Source organism: Diuraphis noxia, unplaced genomic scaffold (genome assembly GCF_037042655.1).
Source record: "Diuraphis noxia isolate RWA-SAM2 unplaced genomic scaffold, SU_Dnox_SAM2 contig0003, whole genome shotgun sequence".
Classification (NCBI taxonomy): Eukaryota; Metazoa; Arthropoda; class Insecta; order Hemiptera; family Aphididae; genus Diuraphis; species Diuraphis noxia.
The window spans coordinates 63505020-63525604 of record NW_028301713.1 but is presented as its reverse complement, the minus strand read 5'-3'; the positions used below and the strand labels follow the sequence as shown (position 1 = coordinate 63525604).

General features: G+C 26.8%; 1 protein-coding gene across 3 annotated transcripts in view; it reads right to left on the bottom strand.

The window, feature by feature from the left end:
• Prestin (solute carrier family 26 member prestin) overlaps positions 1 to 20524 on the bottom strand; it is a 64498-nt gene extending 43974 nt beyond the window's left edge. For 2 of the 3 annotated variants that reach the window (XM_089222278.1, XM_089222280.1), the window contains exons 1-2: positions 19190 to 19574; positions 18802 to 18874 (exon numbers count right to left, since the gene is read on the bottom strand). In XM_089222278.1, coding sequence (XP_089078404.1) covers positions 18802 to 18824 — 23 coding nt within the window. In that variant the 5' untranslated portion in view covers positions 18825 to 18874; positions 19190 to 19574. The other variant, XM_089222279.1, reaches the window with a different exon arrangement.
• Positions 20525 to 20585: the final 61 nt, after the last annotated feature.

Here is a 20585-nt window from a genome sequence, read left to right as displayed (position 1 = left end):
AATTTAATGGATCAGAAATATATTTCATTAAATATATTATAATATGTATACAGATAAAATACATAATATTTGGTAACATAATAGACGTATAATTAATGACGATAATTGCGTCGTGATGTTGTTTAGAATGGAAATACTAAACGACGGCGTAGCTCCATTTACGTTTTACACGCAATCACTTCACAGTCATAAATGCTTATTGCTATTATAACTTATAATTAAGTAGTTTTTTACTGCAAAGCGATATTAATTTGTTGAACGTTATTGCTCATTATTGTCACACCATTAAACGGCAAAATGTGTATAAACATTACAACAAACACGCAAATAATTCTTTTCCGAACAATAAAACATGTCACACATAAGATACATAAGTGTGCGCGTATCAATCATCAATGCATCAACAATAACATTCAACATGTGTACCTACGTGTGCGTTGAAGTTAGACGAAACACAAGCCGGATTCATCGTCGATCGACATCTGACATATCATTATTTTTTTATAAAATTGATTTCAAATTTTCGGAATAGTGCTGGCGGTAGCTTTTAGTGTTTTTACAATTTACATGTTCTTGTCAATTTAGATTATCTGGATTATCAGATAGGAAAATTTTCGGAAAATTCTGTCAACTAATCGAATCGAACTCAATGTACTATGTAATTGAACACAAATATCCGCGCTACACGAATATTATACAATATTCATATAGGTACGTCCTACGTATTAAGGTATTCGCATGTACAAAAACGATTTTTTTAGTTTTTATCGTGGACCAAACAAATTTAAAGAACCTGGTAACACGTCCAGGACTCAGGTAGTCCACTTTTCAGAATGGTTCAAGGCGATCATTTGATTTGTATTGTTTTGAATTAGTTGTACCAATATAAAGATATTTCTTCCACGAAATCGTTTTCATGGAAAAGTCATTTTCAAAAATATTGTGATACACCGTCCTACCTATATAGTTTTTGCATAAAACAATTCGATTCCATTGATTCCAATACCCTAGAACCTAGGAAAGTAGAAAAATAAAAACCATAGGCTTGGATACGGAGGTTCAAACTATAGAATACAAACAAATGTACGGTTATTATAAATATTATTATAAAACAATATTTTAATATGAAAGTATATAGTTATAGTATACAGAGTGATTATTTTAAGTGGGTACACTAATTATCTCGAAAAGTATTTACTTTTTTCAAAATATTTTTTTACATGGTTTCAAGTTGTCAAAAAACCAACGTTTTTATTAAAAAATTATATTTTTTATCCTTATCATTTTTAAGTTTTTTACTTTTTTGAATGACAACATAGAGTTTTAATTTCATATTCCAAAGCATAATATTTTTCTAAGTATTTTGATATATAAAAATCGAATTTGGGCCTAGTAGTTTATGAGTTACAGGTATTTAAAGTTTAGATTGGCAGAGTGGAGTGGTACGGGGTTACCCCGCAAAATATTTGTCCACTACTCCGCTTGTCTAAACTTTAAATACTTATAACTCATAAACTACTAGCAGCCCCAAATTTGATTTCTATATATCAAAATACTTAGAAAAATATTCTGCTTTGAATATGAAATTAAAACTCTATGTTGTCATTCAAAAAAGTAAAAAACCTAAAAAATGATAAGGATAAAAAATATTTAAAAAAATAATTTTTTAATAAAAACGTTGGTTTTTTAACAACTTGAAACCATGTAAAAAATATTTTGAAAAAATTAAATACTTTTCGAGATAATTAGTGTACCCACTTAAAAGAATCACCCTGTATGTAATACATTTGCTGTGCAAAGGAATATCAGGTTACTAATCGAAATCCAATAAAAATGAATGTCAACTGTAAGTACTAAGTACGTCGATAACACCAAGGCTTGGCTATTATTTTGAATTTGGCGCTTTAGGCTAGTTTTTTTACTATAGGAATTTGAAATTAAGCATACATAAAAATATTAAATACTCTAATATACTTATGGTACCTAATTTAAATTAACTGACTTTCGCACCCGGCGTTGGCCGGACAAAGATTTATTTTTATTTTTTTAAGATATATATTATATTTATTATTATAATGCAATATTTTTGAGGCGGGTCGAATATTTGTTGTTCCAATAACAAAAATGTAAACTTTAAAAATCTCCCATGTTGAATCCGCTTAATATTATTGTTCGATGTTTCATAATTTTAAAGCTATTTTGGCTCAATTGATATTTGAAAATTCTAAACCCTAGAAAGCCAGGAAACAGGAATATGAATGTATATTTAGAGTGAAAAATTAAGTCCATATAATAGTTCACAACATACTGATTTAAATTCGCCTGGCGCACTACGATACGCTCAAATTAAATTAAGTCATAAACACATAACTCATATTACTTGGTATGAATTTCAAAATAAGGCCTACATAAAGAATATTTTGAAAATATATATTCATTATTTAGTACGATAATAAAATGACAATATATTTTACGGTACGTTTATATGTTCCACAAACAATTATAAGGAATTTCGTGTAATGGCCCAATTCCTAAGTGCAGCACCTTCTATAAATGTTAGATGTTAGTAGCCAAGTGCCCAAATTACTGGGTAAAATTTTCATAAATATAAATTTTCATTTTTCAGTGACTCAATTACCAACCACGTTAATGAAAAAAAAATGTTCATTGTAGCCACTTAGCCAGTGTCAATTGTCAGCCTGGTGCCATCACCGTGACGCCTTGATCAAGGTTGAGGTCCTGAGCTTATTTTTTGTTAATTTATAGAGCTACCACGAAGAGTAGTAAAAACTTTATCACCATAAGATACTTATTTCAATTAAATTTTTATTTTTATTAATTATATAAACGCATTAATTTAACTGTGAATTCTGACATAGGTATAAGTACATTTAGTTGGTTACAAAATACAACTCGTTAACATTCAGGTAGAAAATACAGCTATGGCCTTTACATAATAAAATGCTAGGTGTCCAGGCCGACACTGATTGTAACACAAATCTCGGACGTCCAAATGAAATATAAAATAAAAACCCCTCCCAGCTAAAAATCATATCCACGCCGCTGCATCATAAGAATCATAGAAAAATTTTAAACAAGTATATTCCTAAAAGTTTCACAGTTAAATTTAATTTCTTATATAAATATCCGAGAAAAATTATCAACTAGTTTATGACAAAATTATCACCCAATATATTGTATAATGTTTGGTTTCTGGTTTCAATATTGTATTTTTTACCAAGAACACGAATAAAATAACTTTACATCTGTCATTAAATTTCAATATAAATAAAAAATAATAATTAGGTAAATATACCGTGAATATATTATTATATACCTACCTAAACGTAAAATTTAACAAATTTTAAAACTATAGCTTTATACAGAAGTACATACTACGTAGAACCATATTTCGAAGTCAAACAGAGTTTTTTAGTGCACTTTTAACAGTTTTAACACATATGATATTGTCCAATAATACCCTTGATACCTTCGGTATGAAAACCTTGAATGTTTAATATCTACTCAATATTTTATAACCTATAATCGATCTTCAAAAATATTTTAATTCATTTTGTATCGTTATTTCTAATATACATGTACGTATTTTTATACTTATTTAATAATAACTGGACAATACATTTTTTATTTCTCCTCGTCAATTTAATTATATTTTTTCTCTAATAGCGTTGTGTAATTTTTTAGCTTTATCATACAACAATGAAATATGCCATTCTGAGGAACACATATAACAATAAATACCCGAATTCCAGAATAAATATTTATTATTTAAATAAAAAAATTATAAATTACCTAGGTATACAATTAATTTTTTAATTTATAGTTTTTTGACATTTTTTTAATAGCATTTACAATAGTTACCTACATAATATTACCACAGATTTAATTGTATTTAATCTGTGATATTACGACAACGGTGGTATTTTTTCTGTTGCATCGTTATACACGCAGTACTCTATCAGACCATTCTGCAATATAATAAAGACTAAAGTCATTATCGTCATAATCACACTTATCTATTTTCTTCATATTTCCAATCTCCGCATGGGCATTTAACAATGGTTCAAACATTAATTGTACAGGTGCAGCCTACTAATTAATTTTTTTATAGTACCTATACAACATTGTGCATTAATCTAATTATAAAAACCATAAATAAATTAAACCATTTTAATCGGCGGATTTCTCACACCAAATTTTACTACTGCGCACTCATTTAAACCACATCACTGATATTCTTATAAATTAATAATTATACTTTTATTCCTAATTGATTGCTAGTTGTAACTCACGTCCACTAAACACAATATTACGGAGTATCTACACAGAGCGACAGAGCATATTATAATATTGTCATCGTAGCTTTTTTTTTTTAAATCACGGAAGTGGAAACTTATTCACAATAATTATTACTTTGGACCGTGCCAATGGTTTATCCTGTTTGAAACAAACTATTACAAATTACAATAAATATTAAGTCACTATTATTACTTAAAATTGAATTATTTGCAAATAATTTTATAGCAAATTTTCAATTTGTGTACAGAGTATAATACATAATATTACGTACCTATACAATAAGCAATTATACAGTTATAATTTTTTACATTTATTTATTTCGTCTTTAAAATGTATAGGTACAAGAATCCCGCAGTATAATAATTAGTCTGTTAATTACCTCCAATTCTAAATTTTACAGTAAGTACATACCTATTATAATATTAAAATGTACATAATGGGTACTTATGTTTATTATAAAGGTAAAATTGTTATTATAATATTGTATAAAATAATATCTAATAGTCATATATATATATATATATATATTTGTATATCATTTGTTTAGATATACCTAAAAAAAATTAGTATAACAGAAAATTATATAAAAGAAAATATTAGTTATTTTATGTATTTATAAAATATATACTATAATTATTATTGTTATAAACTTACCTAAATTACTTTGAAGAAAAATCAAAAATATACCTGACCTACATATTATTAGGTGCAACATCATGTTACATGTATATTATCAATTTTGTACAAAGTAATTTAAATACATAACTAACAATAATTGTAATGAGTTTAAGTCTAGCCAACTTTGTACTAAAAAATATAAATAAGAATACCTTATATTATATATATGGAATAATTCATATGTATAATTTTGTTTGTTATATAGGACCTATATATGGATTGTCTATATTTTCGTTTTTAATTCTATAACTATTTTTTAAGCTTATATTGTAGTTAATTTAAATCATTAACTAAATCCATATTTTACATGGTCATTATATTTTTAATTAATTAATTGATTAATTCTTAACTAATTATTACTTATTTATTTATTACTTATTAGATATAAGAAATAATAGAGTCGTAACAGACCATGTAGACTTTTAGGTGTACTCTCTAAATGACCAATGAGACTTATAAGTCCCGGTCCTTAAAAAAATATTAAAAACATCCAATTAAAAATGTCATGACTTTAAAATTAATTAAATAAATAATAAATTGTAATGGTGAAAAAAAATCAAATTTCTATCAGCATTTATTGTTGGTCTACAAAGGGTTAAGATTAAATTAATAGTTTTTATGTTTTTATTTAATACGAAATATACAACTATACAATTAAGCACAACAAGTATTAGTGATGATATAACATGAAAAATATGGCACGATGTAGGAGTGCTCTCAATGGAGCTACCTACTTGGATTAATGAAGGAGGTCTCAAACCCATTTTCGTTTTGAGGCTTCGTGTGAGGTTGTCCGGGATGTGATGTGTAGCAAGATAACTAATGTTGGAGTTACTATAGGAACTAAATTTTTTGTGAAGTTTTTGGTAAGTGATTTTAGTTACATTAGTTAGATTTTACTAACATACCAGGGGAATTTTGTAATAATGCGAAGGCAGATGGATAGGAATGATTGAATTTTTTGTAGATTACGTGGAACAGTATTTTCCTAAATTTGTATACCATAATACCAAAGGGAAATTTATGTCATAACTATTATTCTGTGGTTATAATAACGTTATAATTTTTCGTCATGGTACCTAGATTTCGCCTAGTAGTAGTTGAATAATACAAAAATTAAAATTAAATACGTTAATATAATTTACAAGTAACTAAAAAAAAAAAAACAAATATTCTGGATCCCGGAAATCTTGAAAAAATTGTTTTGTTTAAAATCAATTTTTTGTAGATCATCCTAGAATAATATAGTTTCATTATCATAGCAATCACATAAGAACATATTTATATTATTATTTTTTTAATCATAATTTTAAAAATATAATAATATTAGATTCTTTGTTTTTTCATGATGCTTTTTTTATTCATTAAAAAGTGGAGAATTAACATCAATTAACAAGTTCTTATGTTTTGAAGTATATAACTTGAATAAGTATTATAAATCCAATGATTTATTTAAAAAGTCAAATGCCACACAAATACTGAAATACGAGAAACGGGGAGATTATATTTACAATACGATGGTATATATATTATATAAGTAAACTCAATCAATAATTAAGACTTAAACAAACACCAGTCACCCATCAAATTTACCCCTTGTATACATAAATGAATCGAGCTTAGCTATATCAAATAAACCCCAACATCCTACAAGAATATACGTGTAAATCGATAACGTTTATTTTTTCATTATTTTTTTTTTTTTTTATTATATGACTCGAATAAAATTAAAATTCCACTAATGCTAATCGTAGGTATTACATTGCCTGCACAGTTTTAACTTCATAACAATTATTGATATTAACTATATTTTTAATGTGTTGATTAAATTTTCCCGAATTTTTTATTGATTTCTAGAAAAACTAGAAAATACCAAACGGTATAAATAATTATAGTACCAACTTATTTTCAACAAATCCTATTCGACGTTTAAGGTTATTACAAATAATATATACATTACACAATAGGTATACTTTATATTCACTAAGGGCCATTCTTACAATGCTCGGTTAGTGCCTAATAACACTAACCGGAAGAATTTATCATGAGTTAACCGATAGAATTCTACCGGTTAGTCTTAACCGACACTTAACCGGACATTGTAAGAACGGCCCTAAGTGTTACAAAATACTTTTTTAAGTTTTAAGTTTATCACTTGATCACATATTTGTATGGTTTTGTATCTTTTAATTAAATACTCAAAAAAATTGCTAATTTACACTTAACTATTTTTTATGTCCTATTACAACTTTTTATGTTATTGTTTGATGGGTTTCACATATTCCAGATTTTTTTTACAATTTCAATAAATACATATTTAAATTTTTTTCTAGATTAACAAGTTCTTAATCAAATTTTAATATGAGTACAACAAATCAAAGGTTTTAATTCATTTTATTTTCTGGTTATATGATCTAAAGGATTATTTTAGCCATAAGAATTCTTACTTAAGTACTACGATAAAATGGAATTGAAAATGTATTACAGTATCGCGAGTTATATTGAGGAACATTAAAATTTAAGGAATGTAATAAATTAAGACAGAATATATCGCATCCTATTAATTTGTTCATGAAACAAATATCCATATAATTTTGTCTAGACTCAAGAGAATCTAAATCAAAGCTGGCTCGAAGTAAAGAAAAAGAACTAGTTGTTAACGAATTTAAGTTAATATGTAATTTTCTCTTATAAGCTTTAAAACGTAAAAACCTTCTTTGAACACGTTCAAGGGATTCAATAAGTCCTATTTGCGAGGAAGTCCAATGTCCAAAGAACGGAACAAGTGTGGTGTATATAATATTATAAGACGCTCGTTATTAAATTCTTTAGTATTACAAATTAAGAAACCAAAACTTCTAGGTGCTTTCGAACATTATTTGTTCAATATTATATTAGTATCTTTTAAGCAATGTCTAATGTGTGAGATTTTAAATAAGAATAAAAGGAAAACGAAAAAAAATGAATTCAACAAGGAAAAATGTATAGTAAATATTATATATTCAGATATTCTGAATAAAAAGATTTTTTGTTAAATTATCAATAATCTTATAATAAAATAAATTGTAGGGATCGATTTTTTTATTTAACCTCATAGATACATGCAGCAAACAGAATGGAATTATGTAACAACAAGTATGATCAACTCCATCTGATGCATAGACGAAAATATGGTTTTAAATCTGGGGGGGGGAAATAAATATTAACAAGTATAGTCAGGAATATACCACAAATCACCAACATAAGTTAATTTTAGGTTAAGTTGGAATTTTTTTTTGAGAGAGAGGCGGTAAGTCTCCCTTCAATATACTCCTATTTCCTGAGAGTATACCCTAAAAAAATTACGAATATATCACTGGCAATAATAATATGTCTAATGTTATATTAATAGGTATTAAATATTACTGACGATGGATTCTATGAAATAGGATCCAACAATTTAATTTTGTCATTATTATATTCCAGATACTAGATATTTCAGTACACAAGAACAATATTAATTACAGTGAAACCTTTCTATAACGTTCACCCTTCTATATAACGGACAATTTTGATGGTCCCTGCAGTGTCTCTTAAAGGTAGGTTTCGCTGTCCCAGCAAATATCTACGATGTATATTGTATATGGAATTATAATTGTGGCTATAAATATTAATAGTCGGCATTAAGAGAACGCTACACACATATTTGTTGTCTCCGTCTAGCAAGCGCGTAACATAACAAATTTACGTTTATCAGATCACGTTTAATTCCGTTAGTTTAAAAATTAGAGTAAATTGACCTATTATGAAACTTAGTGGTAAGAGCATTAGTATCTGTGTTTTTAGGGTTTTTACGATAACTTAATTTTTAAGTGAGTTATGAGCATTTTTAATTTACGTTTTATATATACGCATAACTTGCTATAAAATTGAATTGTTCTAAAAAAAACCCACCTACAAACGTAGATAATGTTCTTAACATCAAGTTTCATAATATCCAATAGGTCGATTCACTCTAATTTTCAAACTAACTGAGCTAAACGTGATCTGCTGAGCGTAAATTTGCTATATTATCATTATGCCTTTGTAAGACGAAGACAACAAATGGTTGTGAAGTGTCATCTTAAGCAGCTTTATAGAAAATTTGGATTTTTGGAATGAAAAAAAAATAGTTATACCTACTTGTTGTTTTTAACGAGTAAGATTATTAGATTACTTTACACAATCAATTCAACTAGTAAGTTAGTAGTAATTCATATTAGTGTGAGTGAGCTATAAAATCCAAAAAATAACAATCAATAATTTGGTTTTTACGCGCGTACACAATTATGTTTAACGACAAAATATAAGTACCTACATAAAATCCCATACACCTAGCTACGTAATAACCTAATTAATATGAATTTTACCTATTTAGTATTTAATATTTATATATTAAATCGATTAACAATATTGATTAAAGATTTAAAAAACATATATCTATATTTCTTCATGGGGATGAAGCTATATTATAGACTTTCGGACTACAATTTTTGTTCGTTGTTCCGAATTTATGTGTAGAGCTTAAGTGTTCTGTAATCTATATATTATATAAAACCGAAGTCAAGCAAAAGAGGAAATCTTTGTTACGGTTTGGCTTTGAAACTACTTATTGGATCGTCTTGCAATTATTTTTTAAATTAAAGAGGACATCACAGAGAAGGTTTTGGGCATGAAAAATTTGAGAAAGTTACCGGGTTAGAGGAATACGACGAGGTGATGATGAAATGACTGTTTCACCATCTGTCCAGCAAAAAATGAGCAAAAAAATAATATAAATATTGTTTATAAAAAAGTATTATAACCTTAATAGAAATATGTACAGAGATAATATATAAATTAATAAATAAAAAAGGTACAAAATATAAGAAAATAGTAGTTTTTTCATCCTCATTTTTTTTTTATAAAATAGTTGAATACCTCCCGAGCTATTTTTCCCTGGACAACGCCGGGTAATTCTGAATTCAGCTATCTATTTATATGTATAAAAATATACTGCTAGCATAATCAAGGATTTAGTATTAATTGATTATATTAATTCACCGTTAGTGGAATTAAGTAAAAATGGAAACTTGGTATAACTTTAATACTTTAGAGTTAAATCATAAACTTACGTACAAACAGTACCAAGTCCGCGATCTACCGCAGGTAGATTGCCTACCTGATAATATTATACTTCTGCAAATCAGAATTTTTATTCCAGGTAACGGAAAAGTTAAGATAAGTTTTGAAATCCATACACCGATTATTAAATAACGAATTGAACAAAGTTTGAGTCATATAAATTTAGTACATTTAACGGGCAACGAAGTGCACGGGTCAGCTAGTTTTTTCATAAAAATGAATACAAATAATTCTAATCAATCGACATGATTAAAGTTTTGTGTCAAAAAATTTAAAAAAGATTTAATAACTTCACCGGATAACAAAACAAACATAAACACCATAAAAAACAAAAGTTTAAATCTTGTCTTGATTTCTTCATCAAGTGGAGTGCATTCAATAGTCAGAATCAAGAGATTATAGTTTCTATTCAAATAACAATGCAATAAGTATAAATTTTTAAAGTAACCATGTAACTTAATTTACTTAATAATAGTGAATTTTCAAATTTCAAACTGATTGATTTAGGTGATACGGGTAGTTAGTATATTTAAAACACATGTAGAAGGTGCATAATGAAAATTTGAGAATGATTTTGCTGATAAAGGTTCACATCAAAAATTAGAAGTTCTAATTAGAACACATTTTACAAAATAGAAAGACACGCAATCGAACGTTTAAATTAACACTCCAAAAAAGGAATATCGTTAATTATCCATTATAGAAAATAAAAATAATTCTATCATAAATGAAATAGATTTTTTCACATAAAAACAAATTAGAAAATCGATCCAAACTTATAGCAACAATACTATATATTATGTGGTCACCAAAACATCACTTTGAGGAGCCATGGTGACATTTTATATGACAACAATTCTAAAGTAAATGACGGTAATTTTCGATCGCTATCAAGAAAGCGCTAATATAGGTTCTATATTGAAAAACCGTTTACAAAATGCAACTATACATATTTTGCTTCTTATACAAGTCCTAATATTCAAAAAGCAATGCTTGAAAGTGATATTATGGTGACCAGAAAAGTAAGTCGACAAACTTATGGATATAACACACCAGCTGATTTACCAAAAGAATAATACCATCATAAACGCATTGGTGCAACTAGGGGGGGGGGGGGGGGGTGCAAAAGGTCTTTAGCACCCCCAAGTTCTAATTTAGCACCCCTTGATATTTTAGATCTAACTATTATAATTATAATAAAATAACATCAATATTATGTTTTTAATAATATAGCACCCCCGTTTTAGAGGTCTAGGTACCTATGCATAAACGTAAGTATTATTTTATTGCCATTTTTGGATCATTTTATTGTTCAACTAGAAGAAAGGTTATCTAAACGTCATCAAGTAATGTAGGTATACTTTACAGTTTTTAATTCCAAAATACATAACTCAAAATACTACATTTTTAAACAAATAAAGAATGTGCATTGTTTTACAAACTACCTATTATTATTACCTGATTTTGATAAATTTGACGCTGAGATCAAAATCTGGCGAACACAAAGGCAAAATGAATCAGATGATGATCGCCCAAAATTTTTGTTAACCAGTATATATGTCAAATGTCTAGTGATTTTTATCCATAATATACAAAGTGTTAATTAACAATATTAGTTACTTTGCCTGTAACGACTGTTACAGTAAAAAGATCTTTTGCAACATTGCAAAGAATAAAAACTTATTTAAGAAATAACATTGGACAAAACCGACTGACAGGATTAACACTCATGATTCATGAATATTTATAGAAATGATGACATTGATATTGACGAGGTCATTAACAGATTTGCAAGACTACCTCGAATTTTATATTATAAAAATACACGTTTTTAATGTGTTACCTAAAAACTAACGTTTTAAAATATTGAGGTTTTTAATGAGAAATAAATAAACCTATGGTTAATATTATGTAAACGTCTTGTTAAGTAAAACTATATAAATATGAAAATTTATAACCTCACCCACCCCCCCACCCAAAAAAAAAAAAGAAAAGAAAAAGAAAAAAAGAAGAGATAATCTATCATTAGAATAAAGCATGTGAAATACCTACTAAATTATACAATAATAGTACCTAGGATATAGCCTATATCATATAGGTAGTACACTAACCAAAAACGGCAAAAACAATACTCATTGCAGAAATCTGTTTTTTAATTGAAAAGAACTTTAAGTGTTTTTCAATTACACGATACTTATCAGATATTTGTATACACATTACTTAAAACGCATATTTTCTCAACAATTTAACATATTAATTTTACAGTCACAACTCGCATGTACAATACCAATATACAAGAACAGAACAACTGAACAGCAGATCAAATAGATCCAGGAATTTAAGTATAAATATCTATGTATACATTATATTAACTCGTAAACTTGTTACGAACATAGTAAATAACTTGAAGTTTCATCAATATCTCTTAGGATACGTCTTCGAAAAACAGACACGTTTCAGATTTTCCATATATATAATATCTCATCTTGAAGCATGTTTGATAATATTTTTAATACAACTATAAAGTTTTGAGTTTAATTACTTTTCATCTGATCTATTTTTTAAATCCTAATAGATTAATTATAAAACGGAGAAATGTAATAACAGAGTAAAAACAATTAATTCGATCTAAAACTTTTATGTAGGTACTAAACTACTAACACTTTGAAACTTCCAATATTTTTATTGAAAAACGAAACAAACAAACCTCAACGCAACGTCAACCAAATTTATTTAAAAAATAAACGATGGCACTTCTAAAAAAATCCACTATAATTTACATTATCCAACGAATGACGAGTCGTATGATTCTATCAGTTTTAAAATTATGGTTGGCATTTAATTGTATATTAAACATTACTGAAAATTAATATTTAGCATTTAATTACAATGATTTTAAGCAAATTCCATAAAAGATAAAATGTTAGGTATTAAGATTATAAATATTTTAAATAAATGTGATGTGGAACATTTTATATATTATTTCATTTTTCCTGTATTCGTTATAGATCGTTGAAATGCAGTTTGATTTTAATCTTTCCATACGACCTCTATATACTCTGTAGTATGGTATAGACGCAGAACGTAAATATAAATTGCCTCTATTAGTCCATTGTAGCCTCAATAACCTAACCTGAATCTGCAGACACTCTTAAGATAATGATTTAAATTTATATAAAAAAAAATTGCAATCTACAAGTAATGTATTTCACTAACAACTTAACAAGACATTGATGTATAAGTAACACGAAGCCTAAAGTTGTGTACGGTTCCAACACTAAGTAATAAAGTAAATAATATGTGCAGTACGAAATATACTTTCCAAACATTACCTACCTAGCTTATTATAAACGTCAGATAAAAATAATGTATGTGTTTAAAATAAATTTCATATAGGTAATAATTAATTATTTTAAAACATACTAATATAAAACTTCATGAAACATGTTAAGGATTTGAGCTACATTAGACATAATGATTACATCTTTTATTTCTATTACCTAAAATTACTAATAAGGTAAAACGATATCACAAAATTATTTTCTATCCTTCAAAAACTACTTAAGTATGATAAGTATAATTAATCTGTATTACGCTTCGTTAATCCTCCTCTAAAACCGCACCTATCATCATTATTCTTGCACAAATAGGTACAACTTACATAACATTCCACCGTTATCTTGTGGTGAAAATACAATTTATTTGGTGCGGTGGTCAAAGATACATAAGTGGGTGAATGCTTCTGTAGTTGGCAAAATATAATAACATAAACTAGGTTTAATGTGAAATGCGAATACTAAAATAAATAAATAATAAATCGTTAACGCTTCCGGATAAATTAATATGCTAGTAATTTCACCAGGGGCGGACTGGGATTAAAAATGTCACCGGGATTTAGAATTAGAGTCACCCCATATATATACTTATTGATTGAACATAAAAAAGTTTATTAAAATATTAAATAGAACTCATTTTTTACATTCTTCAGATTTTTAAAAAATATAACATCGAACACATAAATTATTTGACAAATTATTCCTTATTAGCTAATTTATTATATGAAATTATTTCACCATATTCGTAATGTACGATAAAAAAGTAGGTATACTTTAAATGAATAATATACTTTCAAATTGTAATACCTACAGGGTGATTCACCAAGAATGATCCATATTGCTCACTCCCATTTTAGATTCTGAATGAAGTGATGAATGTATTGATTTTACAATGATGTGTTTTTTGTGTGTGTGTGTGTGTCTGTGTCTGTGTACAGCATAACTAGTCAAAATAATGCTTCAATTTCAAACTTTGGGGGTGGTTTCCGATGTAAAAGTGAATATCCCTGGTGCATTTTAGAGCTCAAAAGTAAACATTCTCCAACAGTTTTCAAAAAAATCGAGAAAAACAAACTTTTAACTTTTTTTGAGATATTTATAGACCACTGAAATTTTCGATTAGTGTCGGTAAAAAAATTTTAGATAACCAAAAAAACTTGAAAATTTAATACAAGGTTCCTTATGAGTTGTTCTTATTGTAGCTAAAAAAAATTAAGAATCGTTAGTCAAAAATTTTTTTTATAAGCGTTTATAGTTCAAATTTTTACGAAATCTGTCGAAAACGCGAACAATTGCAAGTAATTTTGAAGTTGAAATATCATAAAATTTGTTGTGTTTATAACTAAGGATTAAAAATACATCACTAAGTTTTCCATAAGTTTTCCTTCAAGTAGCTATAGATAAAACTCGAAGCATCATTATAGGAAAAATTTTAAGTGTGTTTGAATTTTAAATTTCTATAAAATCGCGTAACGATAACGATTTATCCTCAAACCAGGTATATGTATATCTATGATAATATAAGGTATTATGAATTATGATAACTACATGCAATGTTTTTGGAAAAATTGATTAACCATGCCTTATGTAAAATGCGTCCTAATTGAAAAATAAAATATATATGACAATATTTAAATATAATATATCCTAGACTGACAAATCATCTCCGTTCAGAATCGTTTTTTGTATATAAGTACAATATGATACCTATCATTGCATTCAAATCTAACCTACCCTAGTCAGAAGGCCACCCCACCACCTAATGTACAGCAGAGCGACATCCACTTACCCGCTTTTTTTCTTTTAATAATTAAATTATTTAAATAGGTTAATGCCTAATATATAATTTAGGCAATCAATTATCCAATACTACATAATACAGAATTACAATGGGCTTCTACAATAGTCCATAAAAATACCAAATAGCATAATTTATAAAAATTATGAAATATCGCGATTATTTATTTAATATTAATACACGATTCTAATTTGGTATTGTGCTTATGTAGCGTGGTAAAATAAGTATATTTTAATAAAACACATACACGTGTTCCAAACCAACGCCCCCCCCCCCCTCCGCAATAACTAATGGGTACCTAGTTGTCGAGCTGTATACGTTAAATAAATAATAATGATGTGAATGGTAAATTACTTAAATAAAATGATGTCAAATTGGAAAGACAAACATTTAATAAAAAAGTTATTCAGATATTGTTATTTTATCGACAGTAATATTAGATACCTACACAAAATGTGAAAAAGCCATAACCATTTCTATTTAATTTAATGGTTTCTTATGAAAAAATCAATTTCAAGTGGCTTCAACATGTATACATATTAGCTAAATACGATAACATCTACTTCGTATATGATATAAATAAAATAAAGTACAATAAATTACAATGCATTACACGGTATCGATGATTTCTTTAAAATTAACACAAATTGAAATTTCAGAAATTGTTCTTCTATACTAAGCAAAATTTTGACTTGTGTACGTTGTACTTCATTTGGGTTTTGGACGAAATTCATTTTAAGAAGATCGTTGCCGCAAATGCCAGCCATATGGTATTGTATAGCAGCAAATCGTCATGTTATATGCCTCAATTCGTGTGTTGGAACCAGTTCAAGAACAGAGCACACTTAAAAGTTTTTTCCATAACGACCAATTCTGTGAAATTCGGTAATCGGAATCAATAATTATAATTCAATTTTCAAAAGTATTTCCCTACCTCTCCAATCTGATAGAACACCCCATGCACACTAGCCGCCAATGTGTTATGGTAAATTTAAGAAATATGGGCACCTATTCCGATCCATGATTGATTTTATCACATACAAGAAGTACTGTGCTTTGGATAAGTGATCTCGTATCAATTCTAACAAAGCCTCCCGGTAAAATGTTTGCCCAACCATTCATTTACTGAATCAAATTATACCCTATACTATTTAGAAAATAAGAAGTTCAAAAACTATAATACATGCCACCCACTAAACGAAAGCTGATCTCCATATTTTTGTAATAATGGTACCCATTCTTACATCCATCTAAGATTCTTTTAAATTTTTTATCCCTCCTCTGTCATTTTATTTTTAATTTCATTTATTGTCAAAGGATAAATGAATAAACAATTACTATTCATTTTTGTAATATGTATCCACTTCACTACTTTATTAGCAAATCAATGTTTTTATTATTAGTAATTTTACTACCTATCTCTATCAAAAAAAATATATATTTTTTTTTATAAGCTATTCAGCAAAACAGTTTCTTAAACATAAAATACAATTTATATAATTAGGTATTTACTACTGTAATGTTTTTTTAAGTCAATACCTACCTACTTATTGAAGAAGTTGGGTTAAGAGGAAACTACACACATATTTGTGGTCTACGTTTTACAAGTGTGTAAAATAGCAAATTTACGGTTAACAGATCACGTTTAGCTCCGTTAGTTTAAAAATAAGAGTGAATCGACCTATTATGAAACTTGATATTAAGACATTATCTATGTTTGTATGTGGGTTTTTTACAATAGTTCAATTTTGTAGCAATTTAGGTAGGTATATAAAAAAGCGTAAATTAAAAATACTCATAACTCACTTAAAAAACTAAGTTATCATAAAAACACAGATAATTTCTTACCATCAAGTTTCATAATAGGGCATTTACTCTAATTTTTAAATTAATGGAATTAAACGTGATTTGCTAAGCATAAATTTATTAATATGTTACGCACTTGTAAGACGGAGACAGCAAATATGTGTGTAGCATCTTCTTAATATTGAATAATTCAATTTTAACTATTTTTTTATAATTCCAATAACTTTCTACACTTTAAAATTGTTCTTTTTAGAAACAAATTGAATAAACCACTGTAAAAAAAAAAATCTAGTCTTCAATTCAAGTTCATAGCTACAAGAACACTGTTACCATAACATTATTTGAGTACTTACCTAACCTAACCTAGTTTCCTAGTTATATTGTCACAACTTCATATATAGTTGCAATATTACATCCTTCTTAGTTTTATAGATTTGTCTTATAATAAAATAAATGAAAAATGAAAAATACATAGACTATATCAGTCATCGGGAAGTAAAAAAACTTTTTTGTAACATTTGTCATTTATTTACTTTGAAAAAAATGCATTGTTAATTTTTAGTTGTGATAACTTGGTAAAAATAGCACGGTGAATTCCGAATAATTTTAATATGTGGTACTGACAAAATAAAACAAAGTCAATCAGAATTGAATATTTTATTAATACAATAAATTGGTATGTAAAATAGTAAAATAACGTTTAAATTTGGAGCTATAATTGTTATACTACAAAAAGTTTAAATTTAATAACCATGATAATAAAAAATAAATAAATAAATAAATGTTTGTACTGTTCGTAGGCATTATTTATTATTCAATAGAATATATTACCACAATGAGTAATAGCATTCAGTAAAGATTATAAATAATAAATAAACATTATTTTCTCAAATTTTAATTATTATTACCCAACATTATAATAAAATAAAGGTTAAATAGAAAAAAATATACATATTAAAAACTATAATTATGATACATAACATTAAAATATTTGAAATTTTTATTTACTTTTCAATTTAGTTTTAAGTAAGACCAACACTGAATAAAGTAAAATATGATCATATAAGCTATCAACACAAAAAATATATAAAAATTCAGTACATACAAATTATATAAATAACTGATAAAAAAAAAAATGTAGTAAATAAAATAGTGCAATTATTAATAAATAATAATGTGACAAATTAAGATCAAATTACAAATAAATACTATAACAAAGACTAAGGCTGGGGTATTGATAGGTTAAATATTTTAAAAAAGAAGTTGTTTAGTTATCTAATTAAATTGTAACTCTAATATTATTTTTCTATACAAGTTAATTTATATAGGTACCCATTTAAAATAAATACATTTTACTAAAAATAATGATTACTATACACATATATAAATATTATTATTATTAAATTTAAAATGTAGTTTTATAGTACTTTTTATTTTAGTTTAAATTATCTTTTAAGCATTCAAAGCTAAAATATCAACTATTCAACTTTACAAAAATAACATTAAGTTAACTAAATTTGAACTTCTTAAAAGAAATAATAAAAAATAATTTAGTTTCCCAGCCTTAACTGTCTATTAAAATTGATTAAAAAAAAGAAAATAAAACATTAATTATTTTTATCTTTACAAATAATTTTTTAACGTATAAACAACATACGTCTGTATAAGCAAGCATTTAATGCATTTAATACATTTAGAAACATTTAATAAGAATTAACTTACCCTTTTTTATCATCATCATCCATATTGTTATAACAGTTAAAATAGGAAGGTAAAAACTAAAGAAAACTTTGTCCTGTAAATTAAAAACCAATGATAATTATGTTCCTAAATTTATTTATACATAATTTAAAATGAATCATTCATCTTCCACTAATCAAAGTTAAGTGATTCAATGTAATGTATAACTGTTTTTTACATAATTAGGAAGTAAACCTTACTACTTCATTTGACCTTAAGTGTAACGCTATGGCATTGAAACCAGTGAATGGTAAACACTAATAATTAATTGACTTGACTATTCGTAAAATAATCTAACTACGCTTAAACTTAATGACATAACATAACACTTAATGACAAAATAAGTAGGTATTGTATAATATCAACTTACTTTAATTATAAGAATGAAAAATTAGATTTATCTCATGGAAATTTATATTAATTGAAGATGCATGGTTAGTCATAGTCGAACAACTAATTTGTAATAACAGTATCGTTCGAAAACATACATAATTTTATTTAGTAAAAAAAAATGATTAACAATGGGTTAATAACTACATGTTAACCGCTAATTAAGCCTAAATTCTTAAAATGCTAAATGTAAAATATTGTAAAACGACGGTTTTCCTCACTCGACACCACTATGGCATCCAGTGTCTCATCCACGGTTCAAGTCTAGGAAAGTATGAATATTCAATGTAATTCAATGTATGACTAATGTAATTAAAATATCAAAATATTGTTATCAAAATTAGATATTGATTAATAATAAATATATAAAGTTTACCGAGGAAGCGATATCACAGAATAGGTTTTAGATTTTATATAATCTGTGATAATAATGATAATATTGAATTATATTGAATATTGAATAATAATTATTATTATTATTATTTAGTTATTAAATAACTGTTATTTATGATCATTCACTGCTCGTAAGGTCTATCTATTTAGTAGGTAGACCGTAGTACTGTAGACTGTAGTGTTTGATCATTGGTTTTGAGAATACGTTTATTGCCTTTTTGGTTATTATGTCAGATTATTGTGCAATTCGTGAGTCACATTGTGCTTCTAAAACTCTTTTTGGCACTCCTAAAAACGACGACGAAATAAAAAAACTTCAGGAGGATCAGACGGAGCTTTTGTGAACTGTGAAGTGGCCATTCATTGATGGATAGTTATTGGGTTGCTGTTCTTTTGTTAGTTCACTCTAAATTTTAATAGTTTCCCAGGATTGATTTTACATTTAAGAATGCTGATTGCTGACATAGTGATATCCTTTTCATTTCATAATATTTGATTGATTCATTTGAAACATTAAGAGGACGTTTCACCCGCATGTGTTGTCTCCGTCTTACAAGTGCGTAACATTGCAAAAACTGTTTCGCGCGGGAAAGAACCGAGAATGATACAGTTATAACTAAGAAATGAAATTTTCATCACATAAAAAGGAGAATTTTGTCTGTGCAATATCGTTTTTATTTTTTCGATATCAGAACTACAAAAAAAGTTATTCGTGCTTAAAAAACGCAAAATTAATGTATTATAAAACAATAAGAATTTTTTTTGTATAAGTGATATCGAAAAAATAAAAACGATATTGCACAGAAAAAAATCTCCTTTTTATGTGGTGAAAATTTCGTTTCTTAGTTATAACTGTATCTTTCTCGGTTCTTTCCCGCGCAAAACAGTTTTTGCAATGTTACGCACTTGTAAGACGGAGACAACACATGCGGGTGAAACGTCCTCTTAATGGATAATAAATATTGTAACACGAAAAAACAAAA